At 44.0% G+C, this 27,940-nt stretch overlaps 2 protein-coding genes across 6 annotated transcripts in view; one reads left to right on the top strand and one right to left on the bottom strand.

Annotated features, from left to right (window-relative positions):
* Positions 1 to 755: 755 nt before the first annotated feature.
* PEX11A (peroxisomal biogenesis factor 11 alpha) lies at positions 756 to 19,606 on the bottom strand. 4 transcript variants are annotated; one of them, XM_040414151.1, is made up of 5 exons: positions 19,498 to 19,532; positions 19,193 to 19,238; positions 4,662 to 4,744; positions 4,396 to 4,511; positions 756 to 2,197 (listed from the first exon to the last, which is right to left on the bottom strand). In XM_040414151.1, the coding sequence occupies exons 3-5, from the start codon at positions 4,715 to 4,717 to the stop codon at positions 1,635 to 1,637; spliced, it is 735 nt and encodes a 244-aa protein (XP_040270085.1). In that variant the 5' UTR covers positions 4,718 to 4,744; positions 19,193 to 19,238; positions 19,498 to 19,532; the 3' UTR covers positions 756 to 1,634. The 4 variants fall into 4 exon arrangements, 1 of the variants encoding a protein (XP_040270085.1); XR_005775602.1 differs by lacking the exons at positions 4,396 to 4,511; positions 19,193 to 19,238 and having other exon boundaries at positions 2,070 to 2,197; positions 19,519 to 19,606; XR_005775600.1 differs by lacking the exons at positions 4,396 to 4,511; positions 19,498 to 19,532 and having other exon boundaries at positions 2,070 to 2,197; positions 19,193 to 19,239.
* A 20-nt stretch (positions 19,607 to 19,626) lies between these two features.
* WDR93 (WD repeat domain 93) overlaps positions 19,627 to 27,940 on the top strand; it is a 47,778-nt gene continuing 39,464 nt past the window's right edge. For both annotated transcript variants that reach the window (XR_005775599.1, XM_040414150.1), the window contains exons 1-2: positions 19,627 to 19,903; positions 25,895 to 26,259. Coding sequence is in view for 1 of the 2 variants with exons in the window: in XM_040414150.1 (XP_040270084.1) it covers positions 25,993 to 26,259 (267 nt within the window). In the remaining variant the exon portion in view is untranslated. The remainder of the gene's footprint in view (positions 19,904 to 25,894; positions 26,260 to 27,940) is intronic.

Here is a 27,940-nt window from a genome sequence, read left to right as displayed (position 1 = left end):
TAGGGGACTTGATTGCTTGAAGTATACACTGCTTCTGTATTGCAGTGTATAGTGATTTTACCGATCTCCTGTTACACTTAGACGTAAGGTGTAATACAAGCAGGCAAAGCTCAGCTTTCACAAGGCCCCTGGGCCACCATGACAATCATTTAGCATCCCACGACTGTACTGGGGGTAGATTGGATGCAGACTAACAGCTGAGATGAGACTGGTGCTATTGACTAAGTGGTTAAATGACCTGGCTCAGAGTTATATCTGATCCCGGACACTGCAGACGGGTTTCAATTGTATTGAAACAGCTGCCCACATGCGGCATATGTTGTGGTGGCATCAGCAATATAATTATATATTTCAGTAAAAGATAAAAAGATGCCTGCCTCTTCGGAAATGAAAGCTACACTTGTTATGAGCAGGGGTACATATGTACTAAAAAAAAAAAATGTACCATTTTCTGCCTTACTAAATAAATTTGTTTTAATACCATGAATACTCTATAGTAACCATGCTCACTTTTCAACTTTTTAGTGCACATGATGAATAATACAATTTGTGCAACATTTTATGCCAACAAATGGCGCATGTATGTTAACAAATGTGGGCCCATGTATTAAATTTGAGGTAGGAAGGCAGGGTAAGACTCCATCTATGTCCATGGCTGCCAGATTACTGCCCCATTCAGCCTCCGTGTGTATGAGGCATAAAGTTGTAGCATCTATAGTTTTATGCATGACTTGAAACTTCAACATTTCAGGAAAAGTCACAACAATGCCCATGGCACAAACAGAACTGAGCTGCTCACCCGCACCTCTCCATCCAACTCTGCTGCCCTTTCAAAGGGAACCTGTCAGTAGATTTTCAGAAATTAAGACGGCTGCCAGGCTACACGGCTGTGTGACAGCAAGTCTCAGAAAAGATGTGCGACCCAAAACTGTTGTACAACTTGACTGCAAATTGCTGTTGCAAGACTTTAGTACTGTCATTTGGCTGCGTGTGACTTACATTGTGGTCTATGATGGCATTTTCACATGCATCAGTGCTGGATTTTCTGTGGTTGTCACATCGCAGCAGTGGCATGTCGCAATGCGCAATGTTGTTATACTCCGAGGTAATTCCTTTCTAAACACAAAGTCCTCTAGGTGGTGCCTGTGAGGTGAACAGTCTGTATTGATTGACATTCCATGGCCAGGATGTCATTCAGCAGCATCTTGCGCATGCGCAGATAAAACCAAGGACAGTAGACCTTGCTTTGCACTGAGTTATCCAGTAAAGATGTATCTCAGCCTTGGGACATCAATCAAAGCAGAACGGGTGGGATTACTTCCAGAGGTGCATGACTCTTCACCCTATAGCTAGGGTCCTTTGTCCATTTGTTTCCAACAGTCCATTTTGCAGTTTATCACGTCCACCGAATGGAAAGTGCTGTGGAATATTCTAGCACTGTATAAAGAATAATTACAGCATAATTATTACTGGTAGTAGTAAAAAGAAATCATTACATCTAGGGCCAGCTTATGCAGCTCTGCACGGTAAAACCAGCACGAGTTAAATCTCATTTCATCTAGATGAGTAAAATCATCAGCTGTATAAACCAGCAGCATAAGAAATATCAAGTGGTGATCATCTCTTTCCTCCAATCAGTTTTTTAACTTTAACTGTGGATTGGCTGCAGTCATAATGCCCACAATGGAAGATACCAGACCACAAATTCCAATGAATCCAGGATTGGTTTTGTAAACTCCTAAGTGATCAAGAGGACTAATAAGATCACACACATTTTTTATGGTGTCTAATAAGAGGGGTGGGTGGTTCTTTAAACTTAATCCTAGTATAAAGAAGTAGTTCTCTAAGCTTTTCAGTAATGTATTGCTTGAATTCAGAGCGCGACCATTCTCACAATTGGCCCCTTTTCGTCTATATGTCTTCTCTTTCTCCATGCAGTTTATTAACTCATACAAATCCCTGGCCAGTTGAAAGAGAAGCGAGTAGAGATAACATAGGCTGGCACGATGTCGCCACTTCTCCTTGTTGATGTCAGAAACTAGATCCACACTTCTCACCCATAGGACAGTGTCACAAGTGAAATACAGAAGGCGGTTTAAATTGGCCGCAGTTAAGCAGTAGCACAGAACGGCATCGGGCAGTTGGATAGAGGCTTTTGAAGCTTCGATAGCATGAACCACATTACCCAGCCGAAATACTGAAAGACAAATACAGTTAATTACTTGTTAGATCCTTAGATCCACATCAACCAAATGATCACTCCAAGCGCATTCCAATCTAGATAACGCAGAGAGGATCTCCTGATACTCTACTTATCGATATCCATTTCCTATACAGAACAAAAAGCAATCCTCCCAGGAATAGAATATGTTCCTTTTATATATGAATAAGCGCTGAGAAGCCAATAAGCGCCTGCTCTGGCCTGTTGGTTGGCCATTCATTTGAATGCCCAACCATCCATATAAGGGAAATGAATGGTCAGCTGTAGCTTCTACCAACATTAAATGGGTTTTACAAGACTCTCCAAAATTTAGGCATAGGAGTTGGACAAGCGAAACGGCATTGGGCAGGAGAGGACCGAGGGGCCGACACACAGCATCTGGTATTATATATTTTTTTGTACTCATTCCGTCAGCCCGTTGTTTGTCAATTTGGGGATCGCTGCACCTAGTTTCATTGAAACAGGTTTAATTTCATTTTGCTAGACATACTCCCCGCTGGCAATCTTTTCCTACTTTAGATCTGTCTTGTCGGTAACCAGAATTTTTGCTGTGGCCGACCCCTCGGCCCCCTTCTGGGTCTATCAGTCCTCTCCTGTTTGTTCTTATCTGCTGCCTATTTTATGAATTAAATCATGTTCTTGTATTTTTATGATATTTTTCAATAAAGTATTGTCTTGGTAACAATCTTATGAATTATACTCTGCTGTCAGCAGATTTTTTATGATATCATTGTTAATAAATTATAGTTTTGGAATATCTTCATGTGTGGAGGTGGTCAATATTTTTTGGGTTTAGGCATCATAAAAAGATAACCAAAAAATGTGTTAAAAATATTTTTGACTTTTTAAATTTTTAAAAGAGAAATCCAGTTTGCACAAGTATCTTTAGTAACTTATTGTGTAATTATCGTATTAAAGAGGATAATCAAATTCTGCAGATGCTACATTCAAGTATGTGTTGGAACAGAAATATTTCTGGACTACTAAGAAACTGGTTGTAATGAAGAAGACACTTGAAAAGACTACAGAGGAATAACGTAGGGCTCGAGATCCTAGAAACAGAATCCCAGTACTCACAGAAATTTACTTCTTTGTTTTACTACCTGACCACATTTAAGAAGAACTACCAAAAATGGATCCTGGAGCAGTTCCCCCAGTATTAAAAGTAATTTGTTCACGCCTTGACTTAGGTCTGGCACGCTCAACCTGTGGCCCTCCAACTACAACTTCCACAATGTCCTGCTGTAGGCTGATAGCTGTAGTTTTGCAACAGCTCGAGGGCCACAGGTTGAGCATGCCTGACTTAGATGATTACAGGAAACAGGCAGACATGATGGTAATCTGCTGAATCTGGTTAAATTTATATTGGAAATAAGATATTACAAGAAATGAATAGGATGTAGAATTTTTATAATTTTCTCAATCTATGGTTTTGGTTTAACAGAGCCCGATTTCCTTTGCTCTTGTTGACAGTTGTCAAAATTAGGGCTGAGATTTGGAAAATAAATCATATAGAAAGCACAGACTGGACTGACCAGCAGAAGAAGCTGGTGAGGTCTCATTTAGATGTGATAATCCCCCACTAGGCGATCATATCCTGGTCAATGGGAGCTTTTCCCAACTGCATATGGATTGGGTGGAAGAGGCAGAAGTAAGGATTTTGGTAACTGTCTTAGGGAACAGTGCTCTGTGGTAAAGAAACACACCATAGCCTTCCTCAGTAATCCCCATGTGTCCTATGTGTTTCGTAGAGGGGGCTCTTTGCAAGAGTTGAAGAGTTGCTAATGGACCTAGTCCATTGATGTATAGCATTCATTTGAAGAGCCAACAGGTAATACATTCCTGCTGCAGTGGAAATGTATGGTTGGGCTCTTATGACAATCATAGCAGATCCCTGGAGGCATCCTAAGCCAGACCAATGACTATCACAACACCGGGCAATCTACATCTTAAAAACAGTCTGTCAAGATGACTCCCCCTTAAAATATATTGAGAAAAATGATCAACATTCTCAGTTCTTCATTTTATAAAACTATAGGCAGAGGAATGTATTAATACATAGATTGGACAATACGAGGGATAAACAGGTCAGGCAGACTACTACACAGCAGAGAACAGAGTCAGCAGACGAGGGGAAGGAACGGCAACTAAGCCAAGCCCAGGCTAGTACTTACATTTACGGCCAGAACTCATGTTAGACTCCACTCGTTTGAGCTTCATTACCACTTTCTCTCTGCCAGCCTTATTTTCTAAAACATAACTAAGCAACATGCATGCATACTGAGTAGCTCTGAAATGGAAAAAAATGAGCGTGATGGTGGGATCACAGAAAAATCAAATGAGGATTCCTGGTTCTTCTCATATACTACAAGGTAACTAGAACTAAACGGCTCACACATTGAGTACATGATACCATAGCGATGACTGAGGGAAACCGTACCTGAAAAGTCGATCTCTTCCTTGACTCTGGTTTGTGAACTTCACAAATGACTCCATGATTAGTATTACGTAGGTCAGCTTCGCCTGGAGTATCAGAAAGTGAGGCATTACATGATTGGCGTATTAACCGAAAACTTGGTCTCACAAAAGCATACATTAAAGGGGTTATTCAACATATGAAAATGTATAAACTTTGAGGAAAAAAATAAATAAAAATTATTCACCTCTCCAATCACCTGCTAATCCAATCCAACATAGATGCTCCAGCAGTCCCCCCCCCATGATCCCTGTATAGCGGTTAAAGGGTGAAAACCAGGGAGTCGCCAGGATACTGCCCTCAGGTTTAGCTTAAAGCCAAATCTGTTGGTTGGCACGGTGGTTCCACAACTATTGTTGGGCCACTGATCTCCCACTGCCAACATACAGAGAGTGATGCCAAATATACAGTTGCAAGAAAAAGTATGTGAACCCATTGCAATGATATGGATTTCTGCACAAATTAGTCATAAAATGTGATCTGATCTTCATCTAAGTCACAACAATAGACAATTACAGTCTGCTTAAACTAATGACACACAAAGATTTAAATGTTACCATGTTTTTATTGAACACACCATGTAAACATTCACAGTGCAGGTGGAAAAACTATGTGAACCCTTAGATTTAATAACTGGTTGAACCTCCTTTGGCAGCAATAACTTCAACCAAACGTTTCCTGTAGTTGCAGATCAGACGTGCACAACGGTCAGGAGTAATTCTTGACCATTCCTCTTTACAGAACTGTCTCAGTTCAGCAATATTCTTGGGATGTCTGGTGTGAATCGCTTTCTTGATGTCATGCCACAGCATCTCAATCGGGTTGAAGTCAGGACTCTGACTGGGCCACTCCAGAAGGCGTATTTTCTTCTGTTTAAGCCATTCTGTTGATTTACTTCTATGCTTTGGGTCGCTGTCCTGTTGCAACACCCATCTTCTGTTGAGCTTTAGCTGGTGGACAGATGGCCTTAAGTTCTCCTGCAAAATGTCTTGATAAACTTGGGAATTCATTTTTCCTTCGATGATAGCAATCCGTCCAGGCCCTGATGCAGCAAAGCAGCCCCAAAACCATGAAGCCCCCACCACCATACTTCACAGTTGGGATGAGGTTTTGATGTTGGTGTGCTGTGCCTCTTTTTCTCCACACATAGGGCCAGATTTATCATTAGCTCAGGTCAGAATAATGGAGTGAAAAAGTCCCAAAAAAGTCCCAAACGCTAAAACTGCGCACAAATTTGCGACTTTTTTCTGCTCTGCACTATGCTCGCCAGTTTTATGAAAGTGGGCGTGTTTTCTTATGTAAATGAATCTCTAGACAGATTTACTATTGGGACTATTTAAAAAAGTCGCAAAAAAGTCCCAATTTCACTCCAGTGAGGACCATGCTTATCTTATGAGACTTTTTAATAGAACATGCGACTTTTTCACAAAAACGTGCGACTTTTTCGTAAAGATGTGCGACTTTTGTAAAGCTGCTTACTGACGGATAAACTGCTACCGTCAAACCACATTTATTACAGTCTTAAAGGGCCGATCATAAATCTGACTTGGCTAAAACTGACTTTAGCCATATGTTAAAGTGGAGTGAGCTGTCAGAGGAATGATAAATCTGGCCCATAGTGTTGTGTGTTTCTTCCAAACAACTCAACTTTGGTTTCATCTGTCCACAGAATATTTTGCCAGGACTGCTATGGAACATCCATGTGCTCTTGTGCAAACTGTAAACGTGCAGCAATGGTTTTTTTTGGACACCAGTGGCTTCCTCTGTGGTATCCTTTCTTGTTTTGTGTTTTACGTATCGTAGATTCGCTACCAGGGATGTTAGCATATGCCAAAGACTTTTGTAAATCTTTAGCTGACCCTCTAGGATTCTTCTTGACCTCATGGAGCAGTCTGCGCTGTGCCCTTGCAGTCATCTTTACAGGACGGCAACTCCTAGGGAGAGTAGCAGCAGTACTGAACTTTCTCCATTTATAGACAATTTGTCTTACCGTGGACTGATGAACAGCAAGGCTTTTGGAGATACTTTTATAACCCTTTCCAGATTTATGCAAGTCAACAATTCTAAATCGTAGGTCTTCTGAGAGCTCTTTTGTCCTAGGCATCATTCACATCAGGCAATGCTTCTTGTGAAAAGCAAACCCAGAACTGGTGTGTGTTTTTTTTATAGGACAGGGCAGCTGTAACCAACACCTCCAATCGCATCTCATTGATTGGACTCCAGTTGGCTGATACCTCACTCCAATTACCTCTTGGAGATGTCATTAGTCTAGGGGTTCACATACTTTTCCCACCTGCACTGTGAATGATTACATGGTGTGTTCAATAAAAACATGGTAACATTTAATTCTTTATGTGTTATTAGTTTAAGCAGACTGTGATTGTCTATTGTTGTGACTTAGATGAAGATCAGATCACATTTTATGACCAATTTGTGCAGAAATCCATATAATTCCAAAGGGTTCACATACTTTTTCTTGCAACTGTAACATTCACTTGAGTTCAGCCTTGACTGTATTAGGGATTGACACCGATAATTTGTGAACTTTCAGGCCGATAATTTATACCGATATTCTGGGAATTTTCATTTTTGAGAAAAAAAAAAAATTCCTACACAAATCTGCTGAAAATGTATATGTTTATTGATAATGTGTATTTTTTTGTTTATTGTTAATGTGTATTTTTTTTATAAATCTTTTTCATTTATACTTAATATTTTTGTGTTTTTTTTTTTTTACTAACTTTTAGCCCCCTTAGGGACTAGAACCCTTGTCCTATTCCCCCTGATAAATCTCTATCAGGGTGAATAGGAGCTCACACTGTCCCTGCTGCTCTGTGCATAGTGCACACAGCAGCATGGAGCTTACCATGGCAGCCAGGGCTTCAATAGCGTCCTGGCTGCCATGGTAACCGATCGGAGCCCCTGGCTTACACAGCTGGGGCTCCGATCGGAGGAGCAGGGGAGAGGGGATCCTGTGGCCACTGCCACCAATGAGTAATACTGCGTGGCGGGGCGCACTGCGCCACCAATGTTTTTACTATTGGCCGGGATTGGGATGGGGGTGGGGTGCGCCACCAATGATTAATACTGGGGGACTTGGGGGGGGCGCACTGCGCCACCAATGAAGATAAGTCTCTCAATCATTCATATACAGGAGGCGGGAGCTGGCTGCAGAATCACATAGCCGGCTCCCGACCTCTATGAGAGGTAGCTGCGATCCGCGGCACCTGAGGAGTTAACTACCGCGGATCGCAGCTATCGCTCATAGAGGTCAGGAGCCGGCTATGTGATTCTGCAGCCAGCTCCCGCCTCCTGTATATGAATGAATGAAAGGCTTATCTTCATTGGTGGCGCAGCGGCCACAGCCCCTCCCCTCCTCTTATGTTCTCTCCTCTCATTGGCGGCGGCAGCAGCAGCACAGGGGGAGGGTGTGAAAGAAGGATTTATTATTTTATGCATATATAATTAGAACATTCTGTAGTACACATTTCTGTCCACTAGATGGCTGCAAACCATATGTATGAGAAGGTCAATAAGGGAGGGGGAAGAGGGGATTACATTACAGTTTTCAAATACACCTATAGACTCAGTTGAAGTTGCTGAAACCACCGCTATCAGGTTAAGGAGCCAATAGTCTCTTCTTAACCACCTCCGGACCGCTGTACGCAGATTCGCGTTCCGGAGGTGGCAGCACTGCGCACAGTCACGCATATACGCGTCATCTCGCGAGACGCGAGATTTCGCTCCAAGCCGGCCCGCGCATGCGCATCGCGGGCCGGCAAAAGTTAAAGAACAAGTTCGTCACCAGCCTGCCAGCAACGATCATAGGCTGGCGATTTTTAAAAAATCCAATCACAAGCCATATAACAGATCATATTAGTAAATATGATCTGTTATATGGCTTCTCTGCTCCTCTGCTGGTCCTTTTCGTCGGTTGGATCCAGCAGAGAAGCAGACATCACTGTGAGTACACCAAACACTTCACTGTAGCCCCTGATCACCCCCCTGCACCCCAATTAACCCTTTGATCACCCCTTTGATCGCCCCTGTCAATCACCAGTGAAAGGAAAAAAAGTGATCAGTGTAAACTGTCACTTTTTTTTTTTCACTAGTATTGGCTGTTAGGTTTTAGGGATAGTTTAGGCCCCTTGGTTAGGTAGTTAGCGTCAGTTAGCGCCCACCCCACCGCACCGCAGTCACTTTTATTCGCTGAATAGCGTATCGCTAATCAGCATTTGTACTTTTATAGTATCTGTAAGTGATCAAAACTGATCACGGTCAGATCTATAATAGTATTAGTGTCACTTTAGTTCGCCCTCCACCCAAAACGCAGTGTTTGCCCGATCAGGCCTGATCGGTCGCCCACACGTGCGTTCACCCACGCCCGCCCCACCGCAGTGACAAAAAATATATATTTTTTGATCACTGCACATTCATTTTACACGCACTGCGGCGATAAAAAAATCAGTTTTGATATTTTTTATCAACCGCAGCGGCCTCCGGTACTTCGCTAGCCTCCCCTTTGTAAGACAGGCTTGCTTTTTTTCTTGGGTAGTCTCAGGGAATACCCCTAAATTTAGTAGTCCAAAATGTCAAACAGGGGGTATTCTTCTGAAGAGGCCTACAGGATTCTGACCCAGTCGGATGAGGAGTGGGAACCCTCATCTGACGAATCTAGCGGGTCAGAATATGAACCTGTGGAAAGCAGTGGCTCTCTGACCCAAAGTTCGGACGAGGAGGTGGAGGTCCCTGGCAGCACCAGGCGTACCCGGCCCCGTGTCGCTAGACCACAGGTTACGCAGGATCCGTTTCAAGAGCAGCAGAGTGGGGCTGTCGCTGCCGGATCACGTGGTGAGGCATACACCAGCAGCGCAACCCTCCCTGGACCTAGTACCAGCACTGCCGTACAACATGGTGACGTGGCGAGCACCAGAAGGGCAGTTGAAGCTGGTACGGTGGCACGTGCACTAGTTACCCCGTCGCAGCCACCGCACAGACAGGCCCGTAGAGCCCCTAGAATCCCTGAGGTGCTGGCAAACCCTGATTGGCAGTCACCAACTTCAGCCGCACCTGTAGTTCCCCCTTTCACCGCCCAGTCTGGAGTTCGGGTTGAGACGGCTCAAATCGGTTCGGCCCTGGGATTTTTTGAGCTGTTCTTGACTGCGGAGCTCTTGGACTTAGTCGTGGCAGAGACCAACCAGTATGCCACACAATTTATATCCGCCAACCCGGGAAGCTTTTATGCCCAGCCTTTCCGGTGGAAACCAGTCCAAGTTTCCGAAATTAAAATTTTTTTGGGCCTTCTCCTCAACATGGGCCTGACAAAAAAGCATGAATTGCGGTCATATTGGTCAACGCACCCGATTCATCACATGCCCATGTTCTCTGCTGCTATGTCCAGGGCACGATTTGAGGCCATCCTCCGTTTCCTGCATTTTAGCGACAACACCACCTCCCGTCCCAGAGGCCACCCAGCTTTTGACCGGCTCCACAAAATTCGGCCCCTCATAGACCATTTCAACCAGAAATTTGCAGATTTGTATACCCCCGAGCAAAACATCTGCGTAGACGAGTCCCTAATACATTTTACCGGGCGCCTTGGCTTCAAACAGTACATCCCAAGCAAGCGTGCCCGGTATGGGGTCAAATTGTATAAGCTCTGTGAAAGGGCCACAGGCTATACCCACAAATTTCGTGTCTATGAGGGAAAAGATCAGACCCTGGAGCCGGTCGGTTGCCCTGACTACCTGGGGAGCAGTGGGAAGACAGTCTGGGACTTGGTGTCACCCTTATTCGGCAAGGGGTACCATCTTTATGTGGACAATTTTTACACAAGTGTGGCCCTCTTTAGGCATTTGTTTCTAGAACGGATTTGCGCCTGTGGCACCGCGCGAACTAGTCGCGTGGGCTTCCCCCAACGGCTTGTAACCACCCGTCTTGCAAGGGGGGAGAGGGCTGCCTTGTGTAACGAAGAACTGCTCGCGGTGAAATGGAGAGACAAGCGTGACGTTTACATGCTCTCCTCCATTCATGCAGACACGACAATCCAAATTGAGCGAGCAACCCGTGTCATTGAAAAGCCCCTCTGTGTCCACGACTATAATGCGCTCATGGGAGGGGTGGACTTCAATGACCAGATGTTGTCTCCGTATTTAGTTTCCCGCAGAACCAGACGCTGGTATAAGAAGGTGTCTGTATATTTAATTCAATTGGCGCTGTACAATAGTTTTGTTCTCTACAGTAAGGCTGGGAGAACACGATCTTTCCTCAAATTCCAGGAAGAGATCATCGAGAACCTCCTTTACCCAGGAGGTTCCGTGGCCCCATCCCCCAGTGTAGTTAGCCGTCTACACGAGCGACATTTCCCCAGTGTCGTTCCTGGTACCTCAACCCAACCGTCACCCCGAAAAAGATGTCGTGTCTGTAGCAGGAGTGGAATAAGGCGTGACACCCGCTATTTCTGTCCTGACTGTCCGGACCACCCTGCCCTATGCTATGGAGAGTGTTTCCGGAAGTACCACACACAGGTACACCTAGCATAGGGATTGCATCTCACAGGACAGGCACACAGGGCTATTAGGGCCCTTTTACTCTCAGCTGCTGCAAACCTCTCCTTTCACCTGGGATAAAGTGCATAACGTACTTCGCCACATCTTTGGGCGATTTGCGCTTTGCACATTGTCCCATGGGGAAGGAGAGGTTTGTTCTATAAAGGTAAAAAAAACTAAACAAAAAAAAAATTACCGGTAAGTAAAAAAGTTAAAAAAAGTTAATATGTTCTGTTCTAAAGTTAATAAAGTTATTGCTTTGCGGCCTGGTTTTTTCTTTTTTGTTTTGTTTTTTTTACCTTCCAGGTGGACCAACCGATCGACCAGCTGCAGCACTGATGTGCATTCGGACAGAAGCATTGCGCTGCTGTCAGATTACACGCAAGTCGGTGTATGCGGCGCTGCAAGACGAGATTTCTCCTCTGCAGTAAAAGATATGTTTGCCGAGGCATATGAGCTGAGGAGGTGGCGGTGTTCATATACTTTGGCAAACACTTTGTATATATAAAAAAAAAAATCCCGGCAATGATTTATTCATCCACATCGATTGATGTGAATGGAGAAATCTGGTTTGCCAGGGCATACGAGCTGAAGTGGGTATGGATGTTGGGCGGAGCTCCTTTGTCCTGGCAGACGCCTTTCCCCTCCTTTTTCTTTTTTTGGCAGAGATTTTTTCATCCACATTGATCGATGCGAATGAAGAAATCTGTGCCGTTCATTTTTTTCTTTCAGCCCAGAGGCTGAACGGAAAAAAAAAATCTCATTACCTGTATGCTCAATATAAGGAGAATAGCAGAAACTCCTAATGCTGGGCATACATGTAATGATTGCGGAGACCCTCAAATGCCAGGGCAGTACAAACACCCCACAAATAACACCATTTTGGAAAGAAGACACCCTAAGGTATTCGCTGAGGGGCATATTGAGTCCATGAAAGATTGAAATTTTTGTCCCAAGTTAGCGGAAAGGGAGACTTTGTGAGAACTAAATCCAAAAAATCAATTTCCGCTAACTTGTGCCAAATTTTTTTTTTTTCAATGAACTCGCCATGCCCCTCATTGAATACCTTGGGGTGTCTTCTTTCCAAAATGGGGTCACATGTGGGGTATTTATACTGCCCTGGCATTTTAGGGGCCCCAAAGCGTGAGAAGAAGTCTGGTATCCAAATGTCTAAAAATGCCCTCCTAAAAGGAATTTGGGCCCCTTTGCCCACCTAGGCTGCAAAAAAGTGTCACACATGTGGTATCTCCGTATTCAGCAGAAGTTGGGGAATATGTTTTGGGGTGTCATTTTACATATACCCATGCTGGGTGAGATAAATATCTTGGTCAAATGCCAACTTTGTATAAAAAAAAAAATGGGAAAAGTTGTCTTTTGCCAAGATATTTCTCTCACCCAGCATGGGTATATGTAAAATGACACCCCAAAACACATTCCCCACCTTCTCCTGAGTACGGAGATACCAGATGTGTGACACTTTTTTGCAGCCTAGGTGGGCAAAGGGGCCCACATTCCAAAGAGCACCTTTCAGATTTCACAGGTCATTTACCTACTTACCAGACATTAGGGCCCCTGGAAAATGCCAGGGCAGTATAACTACCCCACAAGTGACCCCATTTTGGAAAGAAGACACCCCAAGGTATTCCGTGAGGGGCATGGCAAGTTCCTAGAATTTTTTATTTTTTGTCACAAGTTAGTGGAAAATGATGATTTTTTTTTTTTTTTTTTTTCATACAAAGTCTCCTATTCCACTAACTTGTGACAAAAATTTTTTTTTTCCATGAACTCACTATGCCCATCAGCGAATACCTTGGGGTCTCTTCTTTCCAAAATGGGGTCACTTGTGGGGTAGTTATACTGCCCTGGCATTCTAGGGGCCCAAATGTGTGGTAAGGAGTTTGAAATCAAATTCAGTAAAAAATGACCTGTGAAATCCGAAAGGTGCTCTTTGGAATATGGGCCCCTTTGCCCACCTAGGCTGCAAAAAAGTGTCACACATCTGGTATCTCCGTACTCAGGAGAAGGTGGGGGATGTGTTTTGGGGTGTCATTTTATATATACCCATGCTGGGTGAGAGAAATATCTTGGCAAAAGACAACTTTTCCCATTTTTTTATACAAAGTTGTCATTTGACCAAGATATTTATCTCACCCAGCATGGGTATATGTAAAAAGACACCCCAAAACACATTCCTCAACTTCTCCTGAGTACGGGGATACCAGATGTGTGACACTTTTTTGCAGCCTAGGTGGGCAAAGGGGCCCACATTCCAAAGAGCACCTTTCAGATTTCACAGGTCATTTACCTACTTACCAGACATTAGGGCCCCTGGAAAATGCCAGGGCAGTATAACTACCCCACAAGTGACCCCATTTTGGAAAGAAGACACCCCAAGGTATTCCGTGAGGGGCATGGCAAGTTCCTAGAATTTTTTATTTTTTGTCACAAGTTAGTGGAAAATGATGATTTTTTTTTTTATTTTTTTTTCATACAAAGTCTCCTATTCCACTAACTTGTGACAAAATTTTTTTTTTTCCATGAACTCACTATGCCCATCAGCGAATACCTTGGGGTCTCTTCTTTCCAAAATGGGGTCACTTGTGGGGTAGTTATACTGCCCTGGCATTCTAGGGGCCCAAATGTGTGGTAAGGAGTTTGAAATCAAATTCAGTAAAAAATGACCTGTGAAATCCGAAAGGTGCTCTTTGGAATATGGGCCCCTTTGCCCACCTAGGCTGCAAAAAAGTGTCACACATCTGGTATCTCCGTACTCAGGAGAAGGTGGGGGATGTGTTTTGGGGTGTCATTTTATATATACCCATGCTGGGTGAGAGAAATATCTTGGCAAAAGACAACTTTTCCCATTTTTTTATACAAAGTTGTCATTTGACCAAGATATTTATCTCACCCAGCATGGGTATATGTAAAAAGACACCCCAAAACACATTCCTCAACTTCTCCTGAGTACGGGGATACCAGATGTGTGACACTTTTTTGCAGCCTAGGTGGGCAAAGGGGCCCATATTCCAAAGAGCACCTTTCGGATTTGACAGGTCATTTTTTACTGAATTTGATTTCAAACTCCTTACCACACATTTGGGCCCCTAGAATGCCAGAGCAGTATAACTACCCCACAAGTGACCCCATTTTGGAAAGAAGAGACCCCAAGGTATTCCGTGAGGGGCATGGTAAAATTGATTTGGGTGGTAAGTTGCATGACCGAGCAATAAACGGTGAAAGTAGTGTAGGTCAGAAGTGTAAAAAGTGGCCTGGTCTTTCAGGGTGTTTAAGCTAGGGGGGCTGAGGTGGTTAAGGAACACCCCTTTTGTGATGTCATGTCTGCTATTTAAGTGAATGTACTGTGAATAAAGGGTCTCTTCTACCATGGCTCAGGGAAGATGAGAAGATGCTTTCATGAAACCACCTAGTGTGTCTGGTCTCATTATAAAGCAGTATGGTGTACACATACTTATTCTTCTAATTGATTTGGCACCACACAAAGAAGGAGAAGCGCATGAATTGCGCTAACAGAGGGAGACACTGCTTCCTTCTCCCCTGTGCTGCGGAGGGAACACAGAGAGCGCTGAGAGCAGCGCGTTCTGTGTTCCCAATACGTTATCGGAATATCGGCAAAATAGATGCCGATAACGTTCAAAATCCTCAATATCGGCCGATAATATCGGCCAAACCGATAATCGGTCGATCCCTAGACTGTATAGGTTCTGGACACGAGATCTGGCATCAAATTGGGAAGACAGCTAATTCTTAAAGGGGTTGTCAAAGTTATTTTTTTGTTCTTTGTATGTTTCTAACTAGGCAAATGAAAGGACTTTATCTCCAGTTGCTGGTTTCTCAGATTTCACTGAGGGTCACATGACCTGTGATGTCAGCTTCTCTCCCTGCTCTGATGATGACTCCTGCACAAGCCTGAAAGAGCAGATGTGTCTGTACAGGAGATGTCACTGTGCTGGCCACGCCCCCTTCACTGCCGTCTGCTCTCTCCCTGGATTCTTAACCCCTTCAGCTGCACAGACTCAGGGCTGAAGGCTTTACTGAGTAGCTGCAGACAGTGAGGAGACAAATGCTGGGCACAGGAGCTGACAGACTAGAGGAGTTCTGCACAAGAACAGGTAGGTGGAAGATCCTGTGTGTATCAGCAGTGTCATTGTACAGCTTGGACTTTTAGTCCTACACATACAACATGCTGCTGAGTCTCCCAGCAGGCAGACATGTCACTCAGGGCAGCACTTATATTCACTCCCTTTGCAGAGCGGGGGAGGGGCAGAGATTGTTGTTATTGCAGGTAAACAAAGAGCCAGAATAGAACCAGCAAAATTAGGACATATAATTTTTTTTACCTAAAACTTGCTTAGCTATGCTATATATTGCTGCCCATCAGATTTACAGTGTTACATATTTTTTTCATAACTCTGACTTTGAGCCACTGATCTAACATTGCCAACACAGAGAGTGATACCTTGATTTCAGCCTGTCCCAAACAGGTTCTGGGCATAATAGCTGGCAACAAAATGGGCAGAAGGACAATCTTCACTGATGTGAAAAGTTTTGGCTGGGTTCACACGTGTGTTCTTATTTACATTGTTCTGTACCTCCAAAAGGAAGAGATACATTCTCACAATGGTGGTGGTAGATCTGGCATATGGCAGAAGTCTACAACAGAGACTGACACTCAGACCTTGAGCTTTGGGTAAGACTCGGAGGCTCTGTAATATGACTGCTTGATAAAGACTTCACGTCAAAACGTTGCTATGTTTGTTGTTTTCTGAATAAACCACAAGATATTCTGAATTTACGAGTGCTGTGGATCCCTAACCGCTTGTAATATGTCCCAGTCACAGAGCAGGAACAGCGTGGCGTCAGCACTATACTCCCTGCCTACAGACACCATTGAGTTAGTTAGTTCTGGTGGTCAACAATGGAGCAGATTTCATAACTGTCTAATACAAGCGTAAACTTACACTACACAATCTACAAGTGCACCAGATGTATGCCTGACCATAAGTGCGCTCGGCCTGTAGAGGGCGCTCACATGTGGTGGGAAAATCCGGCAGAAAATATGCATCCCCCACTGACATGAATGAAAACAGTGGGGTAGATTTATCAAAACTGACTTAGTTGCCCATAGTAACCAATCAGATTGATGCTTTCATTTTCCAAATGAGCTTTGAATAATGAAAGGTGGCTTCTTATTGGTTGCTATGAACAATAAGGCTACTTTCACACTCTCGTTTTAGCTTTCTGTTTGGGAGATCCACCATAGGTGCTCACAAGCGGTCCACAACGGATCAGTTTTGCCCTAATGCATTCTGAATGGAAAAGGATCCGCTCAGAATGCATCAGTTTGGCTCCGATCAGTCACCATTCCGCTCTGGAGGCGGACACCAAAACGCTGCTTGCAGCGTTTTGCTGTTCGCCTGACGAAGCGGAGCCACAATAGAAAACAGATCCGTCCCCCATTGACTTTCAATGGAGTTCATAACGGATCCGTCATGGCTATAGAAGATACAATACAACCGGATCCGTTCATGACGGATGCATGCGGTTGTATTATTGTAACGGAAGTGTTTTTGAAGATCCATGACTGATCCGCAAAAAACGCTAATGTGAAAGTAGCCTGAGGCCTCATGCACACGACCGTTGTTGTGTTCCGTGTCTGTTCCGTTTTTCGTGATTTTCTGCGGACCCATTGACTTTCAATGGGTCCGTTGAAAACTCGGCTAATGCACCGTTTGTCATCCGCGTCCGTGATGCGTGGTTCCGGTCCGTCAAAAAAAATATAACCTGTCCTATTTTCAAGTCAATGGGACCGTGAAAAAACAATATTGTCATCCACGTCCGCGTCCGTTTTTTTCCTATCATTTACATGGCAAACTTGACTTAGACTTTTTTTTTTTTTACTTTCCTTCATGTCTGTTGGTCCTCCAAAAATAAAGGAAGACACACGGAAACGGATCACGGAACAACGGAACCCCATTTTGCGGAACGGAACAGAACAACGGTCGTGTGCATGAGGCCTTAGGCAGCTTTCCTTTACACCAGTTTTGATAAATCTCCCTCATTCTGCTTTTGAAAAACTGCAACACAACATTGTTTATGCAGCAGAGCGTTGGAACCAGGAATGGGATTGACACTTTCCAACCTCATATGATAACATGGGGAAGTCTTTATGTTGCATATTATCTGGAAGAGTTTTTCACCATATGCAAAGGCTCCCTTAGGTCTGATTTACATGACCGTGATCCGTGTGGGAAACATGGGGGACATTTATTAATACTGGTGTAAAGGAAAACTGGCTTAGTTGCCCATAGCAACCAGATTGTACCTTTCATTTTTCCAAGCTCCTTTTAATTTACATCCCTTTGATAAATCTGCGACGGTCTGTGTGTTGGACGCATCTCCCAGACCGTGGCTACCCTGATGCAAACTGACTGTAAGGCCTCATGCACACGACCGTTGTGTGTTTTGCGGTCCACAGATTGCGGATCCACAAAACACGGATGGCGTCCGTGTGCGTTCCGCCATTTGCGGAACGGCGTGGACAGCCATTAATATAACTGCCTATTCCACCTTTCATTTTCCAAAGAAGCTGTGAAAAAGAAAGGTGGACAAGTGCCACAAAAGATGCGGACAGCACTCAGTGTGAACGGAGCAACAGATGCGAATAGCACACTGAGTGCTGTCCGCATCTTTTGTGGCATCATTGAATGAATGGGTCCGCATCCAAGCCGCAAATACTGCTGCTCAAAACAACGGCCGTGTGCATGAGGCCTAACACCGGGAGAGATTTATCACAACTAGTGTAAAGGAAAACAGACTTTTAGTTTTCTATAGCCACCAAACAGTTTCCACCTTTCTTTTTCACAGCTTCTTTGGAAAATGAAAGGTAGAATTTGATTGGTTGCTATGGACAACTAAGCTGGTTTTCCCTTCATAATCTTTTATGGTGCAATCAGTTCATATGTGATCACATCATAGATAGAACGGACTATATCATAAATCAGGTCAGGGGAGTCGCGGTCAGTCCCGCAGATGCAGCCGAAACACAGACCGTGTTGACCAAACCGATCAAAGTCATGTGAACCAGCCCGAAGCCTTGTGGAACATTCCATTACCATTCCTGTCAGTAGTAAGGTGCGACCATAATTACATTAATTGCATCACTTTGCACTTTGGCACTAGACATTCCTGTGTTACGCAACTCCTTGTATTTCAGGGAAGTTCTTGTTTTTTCCTTTGGGTTGCGGACATGTAACCCCTCAAATGCCATGATCAAATGTGACCCGGGTTTTTGACCTCTGAAATGCCGTGAAGTGTGCTTCCCAAGCAGGAACGCTTCCCCCTGTACTGCAATAATAAGCCAGAGCCTGTAGTAGGGTCCAAAGGCTTATTACAATTCCGGACAGCAGGTGGCAGCACTGAATAGTAATAAACTGATCTTTTCATATGCTAATGGTTAAAAAACCCTTCGTTTAATACAAATTGCAATCTAATGATTGCATGTTGGGGTCCACTTGGAGTTTAAAAATAAATAAATATCACTGTTCCCTAAAATCAAAATAAACAAAAAAAATAAATAAAAACACCCATACTGTAAATGGTGACATTGCAAAAAAATAAATAAAAAATATGGCCGACTCGCCTTATTTTTATCAATTTACCTAAAAAAAATAAAATAAAAAAAATAAATTATAAAAAAAAAGTCATACATATCCCAAAACGGTATCAATAAAAACTACAAATCGTCCCACAAAAAAGTGAGCCCTCACACAACTCCGCAGACGTAACTATATAAAAAAAAAAAAAAAAAAGAAGTTATGGTCAGAATATGGCGAAGAGAAAAAAAAATTAATAATTTTTTAAAGTTTTTTCAGTATTACAACTTACGGAAAACAATATAAAATGTGGTATCACCGGAATAGTACTGACCCGGAGAATGAAGAGCACAAGTCAGTTTTACCGTATAGCGAACGCTGTAAAAACAAAACCCATAGAACTTGGAATTTTTTTTCCAGCTTTCTACATCCTATGCAATATTAAATGTTGCCATCAGAAAGTGCAAAAAGAAAAAGTTCCCACCATCCGGCTAGGTCAACGGGAAAAAAAAAAAAAAAGTTATGGCTCCAAGAAGGCAGGGAGGAAAAAAGGAAAACGCAAACTCATTGTCAGGAAGGGGTTAATGTTAGGGCTGCTGGGTGCACCCACTACATTGCATTGTGAAGGGTATCACCATTCACACAGCGCACTGTCCTCACCTGCTCACCGCCGCCGTCCCCAACTCATTACAGGACTGCCCACTGCACAGCGAGCCACTGACAGGCGCCTGGTCACGTGACTGTCCGCCATCCTAACGGCTCCGGCGGCAACTGCTAAAGTTACAACAACGTTCCGGAGGCTCGCCAAATCGCGAAATAATCTTTTAACAAGCCGGCTACACTCGCCCAAAATAATACCTCGGTTATTAGCCCCGTTTTAGATAAAAAATACGGCGTCAAGCGGGCGGTTTTCTGCTTCCGGATTTGTTCCCAGGCTCTTCCTGGTTTTTGGTTGCTATGGTGACGAGTAGCAAGCGAAGCCAGTTGCAGGCAGAGGAGGCTGAGGCTGGTGAATCCGGGCTGGCAGTGACCGGGATTGCGGGAGGTGAGGAGCATTTATATAGGACACAGGTTGTGGGGTAAAGTGCACTGGAGAAGAGGCAGAAGCGGCTTCTGAGACTGACGCATGCGCTCTGTCTGCCTAATCTTACAGCATTGGGCTGCTGGTGAATCACACACGTGTCGTGTACGTAAATGTCCTGGGGGTATGGTAAAATAAAGTAATGGGTGTTAGTTGGGTGGGCAGTAGGCAATCCTATTAGAGAACTCTACAGTCATCCTCAGAGAACAGCAAAAGCACATAAAATAAACCTATGGGGTCAGTAGTTCCTATAGCAACCAATCAGATCCCACCTTCATTTTTTAGAGCTCCTTTGGAAAATGAAAGATGAAATCTGATTGGTTGCTACTAGGGATGAGCGAATTTCATAATTTGAAGTTTGTGTGCGGGTTCGTGTTGTGGCATTTACTGAATTGCGTTATGGATTCCATTACCACGGACCATGACGGAATGCCTTTAGAGGCAATCCGTTATTCATTCCGTCATAACAGAAGTCAATGGCCTGCAGAACGGATCCGTCCGGTTTACAGTACGTTATGCATTCCGTCATGGAATTAATTGCATTATGGTCTATGGTAACGGAATCCATAACGCAATTCAGTAAATACCACAACACGAACCCGCACACAAACTTCAAATTATGAAATTCGCTCATCCCTAAGAGCAACCAATCAGACTCCATCTTTCATTTTCCAAAGGAGCTCTAAAAAATGAAAGGTGGGATCTGATTGGTTGCTATGGGCAGCTAAGCCAGTTCTACTTTACACCAGTTTGATAAATGACCCCACTAATGTATACAAAGCCATCCACATAAAATCTGTAGCAGATGTGGAGGAACTCCACCACCACAAAAACCGCCCAAAATGTGTTGGTTTTCATGGTGGCATCGCTTGTCATCGGCTGCATTGCTGAGAATCTCACCCACTTTTCTGCTTGTGTAAGGCTACTTTCACACTAGCGTTCGGAGCGGATCCGTCTGATGTTTCATCAGACGGATCCGCTCCGATAATGCAGACGTTCGCATCCGTTCAGAACGGATGCGTCTGCATTAAAACTTAGAAAATTTTCTAAGTGTGAAAGTTGTCTGAGCGGATCTGTTCAGACTTTACATTGAAAGTCAATGCGGGACGGATCCGCTTGAAGATTGAGCCATATTGTGTCATCTTCAAGCGGATCCGTCCACATTGACTTACATTGTAAGTCTGGACGGATCCGCTCGCCTCCGCACGGCCAGGCGGACACCCGAACGCTGCAAGCAGCGTTCAGGTGTCCGCTCACTGAGCGGAGCGGAGGCTGAACGCTGGCAGGCGGATGCATTCTCAGTGGATCCGCCTCCACTGAGAATGCATTGGGGCCAGACGGATGCGTTCGGGGCCGCTCGTGAGCCCCTTCAAACGGTGCGCACGAGCGGACACCCGAACGCTAGTGTGAAAGTAGCCTAAAGCACTGTTGATTTGCACGGGTACGATAGCACAGGTGTAGGTTTCCATACAGATTTTCCACATGAATTAAAAAAAAATTCTCTGCATTTCGCACCAAATTACTTATGGTTTTATTTGTGGATTTTTGACACTGATTTGCGCTGATCTCACCTTGTGCATTGCAAAGGGTGAAATCCGCACAGTTGACATGCTGCAGATTTCAATGTCTGCATGGCAGGTGTATGTGACAGTCTAATCTTATTTGCTTTGCTGGTGCTGTATTAGGTTATGTTCACACTTCCGGCGGGCTATCGTTAGCACGGATCCAGCAGGCTGTTCCCTCGCCATAACAGCCTCCCGGACCCTTCTACGGTAAGTGTGAAAGTAGCCTTACGCTGCAGTTTTTCTGCACGAAAAACCTGTGTGGAAAAAACGCACGTTATCTGCAATGAGAGCAGGTAGACAAGAGTACGGCCCTACAGAGCCCTTCTTTGCCACCCTTAGGCCCCTTTCACAAGGGCGAGTTTTCCCGCGCGGGTGCAATGCTTGACGTGAATGCATATCACCCGCACTGAATCCTGACCTATTCATTTCAATGGGGCTCTGTACATGAGCGATATTTTTCACGCATCGCTTGTGCATTGTGTGAAAATCGCAGCATGTTCTATATTATGCGTTGTTCACGGAAAAAAGGCCCTATTGAAGTGAATGGCGCTGCGTGAAAATCGCATTGCATCCGCAAGCAAGATTTTCACGGATGGTTGCTAAGGAGATGATGTGAATAAATAGGGATGAGCCCCCGGACCCCATTAAAGTCCATTTACTTTATTATTTTCCATTATAACATGGTTATAATGGAAAATAATAGCATTCTTTGATACAGAATACTAAGTATAATAACCATTGAGGGTAAAAAAATAAGAAAAAATTACTCACCTCATCCACTTGATCGCGCAGCTGTTATCCTCTTCTTTCAGGACCTGCGCTGATGTCATCGCGCTCACCATATGTCAGGGCAGGTCCTGCAAGAAGAAGAACGAAGACGATAATGGCTGCGCGATCAAGTGGATGAGGTGAGTAATTTTTTTATTATTTTTTAACCCTCAATGGTTATTATACTTAGCATTTTGTATCAAAGAATGCTATTATTTTCCATTATAACCATGTTATAATGGAAAATTATAAAATCTACAGAACACCGAACCCAAACCCCGAACTTCAGTGAAGAAGTCCGGGTTCAGGTCTGGGCAGTGGCGTAGCTAGAAATAAATGGGAAAATTGTTGAATGGGGCCCCCCTCCCCCAGTAATTTTTTCACAACCCCTTCCTTTCATGCCACCCCCATTCCTGTGGCTAGTAAAGATTGCTCTCTCAGACCAGACCCGGCAGCTGTTCCATCCGTTTTATACACTGTCTATACTGCCACTGTATATAATTTCATTGTGTAATACTGTTGAGGGGGCCCTGACAAAATCTTTTAGTCCTCCTCCTCCTGGATGGGCCCCTTCTGGGTCAGGGCCCCAAAGCAGCCGCTTCCCCTATAGTTACGCCCCTGGGTCTGGGTGAGGTGGGGATTCTCTCTGGTAGTTAGGACTAGCGGATGCAGTATAGAGGGAAAGTACACAGTTCTTACATCAAACAGCGGTGTTTATTCACACATTGGTGTATAACAAAATGCAGATAAGGTGTATCACAAAACGCAAGTGGCTTGGTGTTTGTTCACACACAAGGAAAGTCCATAAACATTAAAAGTCACACCCTGCAGTTCAGCCTCACCAAGTCCATAGGTGGCCTGTTTGCCTTTAGAGGGGCCTGAGTCCTCCAGCCTTGCTCAAACCTCAAATCCCAGCACAGTCCTCGGTTTACAGCACACAGACTCCTGCGCTCCACTGTCAGAGGGAGGTAAATCCACCACACCTGCCAGTGCTGGCTTGTTTTTATGCCTGCCAAAACCCGGCCTAAACCATGGGGAGTAGTCACCCACCCAGCACTTTGACTACTCCCAGTAAGAGCTGAAATTGCGTGCGCACTCGCGTGGGTTTCCGGCAATGCATCCGGACCTTTTCCACGACGCCCATGTGAAAGGGTCCTCAGGGTACGGCTACACGGTGACATCTCATGTAATGTATTTCAGTGGCGTTGCAATGGAACATGCTGCGACCGCAACGTGTCAGTCGCAAAACATCTATCCAAGTTGGATTTTTGGTGACTGCCATGTCACAGCATGTCGTATTGTGACACCATTTTGCATTATAATATCACCATGTAGCCATAGCCTCTTGTGTCGGTGACTTTTCTGCGACTTGCTGTCACTGCGTAGCTTATTGGTTTTCCTACGCCAGGGTTTTCTGGCGTATCCGGTTTCTTCTATCCACATATCCTGTATATTTACTTTGGTAATTAACATTTTGCAACTCCTATAACCCGGGGGGCAGAGGAGGAGGCCGCGAGTCTCTACAATCTTATGCACAGAGCTATGAGACAACATGTAGCTAAAATATAAATGTATAAGAAAAGGTTGCTGTATCCCACTTTCTGATTCATAAAGACTGCTGGGACCTGTGGTGCTGGAAGAGGCATGTAATTTACGATGAGGCGCAGGCCTTATCATAAATGACATGCCTCCTCTAGTAGTCTGTGCGCCAAAATGAAATGTATGGCATCTTGAAGCCTCCATAGATTTCGGTCATTTTTTACGCCAGTTTCTGGTGTAAATAACGGTGATTGAGCCGCTGCCGATGACCCCACCCGTGCCCCCTCCTTGCCACACCCCCTTTTCTTATACCTAGCAAGGTTGGCATAAAATGCCATTTCCATATAAAAAGTTTTCAAGGTTTTGCAACTTTTTTAAGCCAAAAAGACACATAGGGGAATGATGACTTTTACCCTTTGTGTTTCTGTTTTTACTGTTGTCAAGATCTCTGCTAGCTGTCAGGGAATGGGAACATTCCAGCTTACACCCAGCAGCTTAGAAACTTATATATACTGTTGTACCCCCTCACTGACTAATGTTTCTTTTGAAGTACTGTAGAAGCTTGTAGTGTATCATGAGGCCCGAGATGACTTTTTAATGTTATCTTTCACAACAAGATCCTGTATAGTCATCAGTATACAGAACACAAATCCAATCCAGCGTGTCTTGGGATATCTAATAAGGGGGTAAATGCAAATCCTAAAGTTTATCTTACAACACCAGTAAGAAAAATATTAAAGGGGATAAGTATTGTCCATGGAAAAATGAAAGGCCTCCCTGAGTTGTTACGAGTGCAGTCGTCTCATTTTATTGTCCACTTTCCATATGATGTCATTTTAAAAATGGTCTCCCAAGGGATGACAGCAGACTGCTATCTGCTGTAAAAAGTCATCGGCCACACTGGAAGATTTCGGCCATTATCAGCCAAAACTGCATGTTTATAACATGATTGTAACGGGGCGCCGAAGGCGCACTCGGTCTCCCATCAGCCGCAGACCTGCTGCTTAGCTTCGGGAGCGAGGATCTGTGTTTGGCCTCGTTCCCAGGGCGGCTTTGCTAGCTGGGAGGCTCCCTGCTCCTAGGTCTGCCTTGTAACTACTTACTATAAAGGACCCTATCTGGGAAGGGTTTATTTATTACACAACCACTCATGCCTAACCGGCTACTAACCACTCTTGTCCCAGACTAATAAATCATAACTTTTACTTATTAATCTTTAAAACTTTTACTTATTAATCTTTAAAACACTGTGCCCCATGAGAGATGCTTTGAATGATAGGTCAGTAACGTGTATAGGTAGGCGGGAGTGCACTGACACCGCTCTACCACACACCACCGTCCCAGCTGTATTAGACACGATACTTTGATGTGCCTGATGTCTACTAGACCCCCATGCCTGGGGTGTAAGCACCAATTGGGGGGCGGAATTTAGGTTTTAATTTGCTGAACTCCTTTGAGTTATGCTGCAATCTGTGTGCTTGATGTAAGACATTCACTGCCATAAGGCTTGTTTCACATTGGTGCTTACACCCCAGGCATGGGGGTCTAGTAGACATCAGGCACAGCAAAGTATCGTGTCTAATACAGCTGGGACGGTGGTGTGTGGTAGAGCGGTGTCAGTGCACTCCCGCCTACCTATACACGTTACTGACCTAGGTCTGCCTTGAGCGCCGAGCTGATCACTCTGTGCTTGACTTGTAGGATGTCCAGGCATGCTGGGAGTTGTAGTTTAGCAACAGCTGGAAGGCTGCAGGTTGGGTATCCCTGAGAATGATCCTGTGGATGACTGAATCATCTCAAGGTTATGGCAAACTTTTCCCTAGTGAGATTGATATAGTTATTTACCAAGTTTTTGTAAAACTACATGACCTTCACAGTACCACCAGTGCATGATAGTATTTAGTGCTGCCAAGAGCTGGAGAACCTCATTTTGAGGGCCACGTGTGGTTCCTGAGCTACTGGTTAGCTTACACTGCTATCAATGTACATTATTTCACTGTATAAACCTTGACTTACTGTGTAGCCTATCTATAATACCAACAGTTCTGTTCATACAAGCATGTCTTATCCCTCTTCTTATTAGGTGTTTTCTCAGCATTTGAGGAGGCGACAGTTCTGCAAGTAAATTAGACAAGGAGCTGGGTTACAAATACCTTGCGTTTACTTACAGGAGCTTGCACCATGCCTGTGTATATAAGGAAAGGACCTTTAGAAATACCTCAGGGTTCTGAGAAAGACTGGGCTAATGAAGAACAAGAGGAAGAATTTTTTCTGAGAGATCCTGAGCAGTCACAAGACTGTCTACCTCAGCCTTACAGGATGATTGCAAAAGTAGTGGAGCTTCTTATTGACCAGGCTATACAAGAGATCAGTATACGGCAGGAAACTCGAGAAGCCGAGAAACTCAAGGCAAAACTGAATGTCCTTCAGCCAACTGCTGAAATACATGTAAGGATGGTTAACACTATGGTGGGACTCTTGTATCAAAGTGCTGATGGACAACTATTTTCTGAATGCTCTAGGTTTTTGATCATATGAATTATACATGTACTAGTATGGGAAGAGTAGTGATGGGCCTCAGCAGGCACGTTGGATGTGATGCCACCAGATGTAAGGTAGCTACTCTGTAAGTTAGTGCTCAACCCTTATACAGGCCTGGGTGGGGATTATAGCTAAAGGCCCCTTACCCAGTTAAACCAGTTCTTTGTGCTCTGCACTGATGAGAGTCAATTACCAGGGAACATCTGTCTGCAGATGAGATGCTGGCTTAATTATTATCCAAGTCATTTCTCAAGGCCTGTCCAAAAGGTCGAACATTGACTTATAGGATAGCTGCCTTACTGGTGGCATTAGAGGCAGAACTTTTTTTTCCTTCTGGAAAGAAAGCTAATTTGCATACCCTTTTCCCAAAGGGGCGTTGCAAGGCCTATAACACTCCTTATGTAGTAATAGTACCAAAGATTGATATACAGTATCAGACACACTGAATACCAATGGAAAGCCAAACCATAACAGCATACATACATATCATGTATGGAAAGGCCACCAATTGTTTACATTGATACATCAAACGCACTCAATGCAAATGAAAATCCAAGCAATAATGGTGTACATATGTCTGCGGAAAGGCCACCGATTTGTATGACATGGTTGGATATTAATAAACTCTTCTCATGTGTTTGACAGGATGTTCACACTGGAGAGCCAGTGGTCACTGAGGATGTTCTGCAGGTTAAAAGATTGGGGATTGGGGTTAAAGGGGTTCTCTACTTTGGACATCTCATACTTGTAAAAAGGGTCCACTATCATACGAGTAACTAAAGGGACTGTAATGAAATAATAAAATAATGCAGATTCACCCATTTCATCCTCCGCTGCCTCCAGCATCACCACTCCGATTCTCCCTGCTGCTATAATATTATCTTCCTGGCAATGAGCTACCTCCTATACACCAGACACCGCTGAAGCCAACGAGACCACTGAGGCCATTGATGTGCTGCAGTTGTCATTGCTAGAGACAAACAGATCCCTGTAAGGAGGATTGGAGTGATAACGTTGGAAGCTCCAGAGGATAAACTCTATGGCCCTAATTTATCATGCGTTTGCTCCAGAATTCAAAAAGTAGCAAAATATGGATTTTGTGACTTTTTGCACTCACTTGCACAACAATTTTGCGCCTTTTTGCAGTTTCACATCACTCACTCCAGATTTGAAAAGAGTGGATTTGGTTAGCTATGTTAATGAGTTTCACTCCAGTTTTTATTATTGAGACTACTTTTTTAATAAATTGCAAACAAAGTGGCACTCGCTCCAGTAGGAGGGTGGAGTAGGAAAACTGGAGTCGCTTTTCTAGACAAAATTGTTAGGTTTAAGGATAAGACAAATGTATTATTTTGATAAATGGGGCATAAAGTATGCCAACACAGACTGGAGAAAGAACACCAAATCCATAAACAAGAATCACTGTGTGGTCCAGTTGCACAAACCACCAAAATATGAAACCACACATATAATACAAATTCATCCGTTATTTAATTGTAGTAAAGATATCATAATAAAAAAACGAAAAAAATATGCAGTATGGACTTACAATTCAGACAAAAAACACCCCTTGGGGGACCTGGTCAGT

The sequence above is a fragment of the Bufo bufo genome, chromosome 1 (genome assembly GCF_905171765.1).
Source record: "Bufo bufo chromosome 1, aBufBuf1.1, whole genome shotgun sequence".
Taxonomy (NCBI): Eukaryota; Metazoa; Chordata; class Amphibia; order Anura; family Bufonidae; genus Bufo; species Bufo bufo.
The sequence above is the reverse complement of the archived record's forward strand: the minus strand, read 5'-3'. Positions and strand labels throughout refer to the sequence as shown.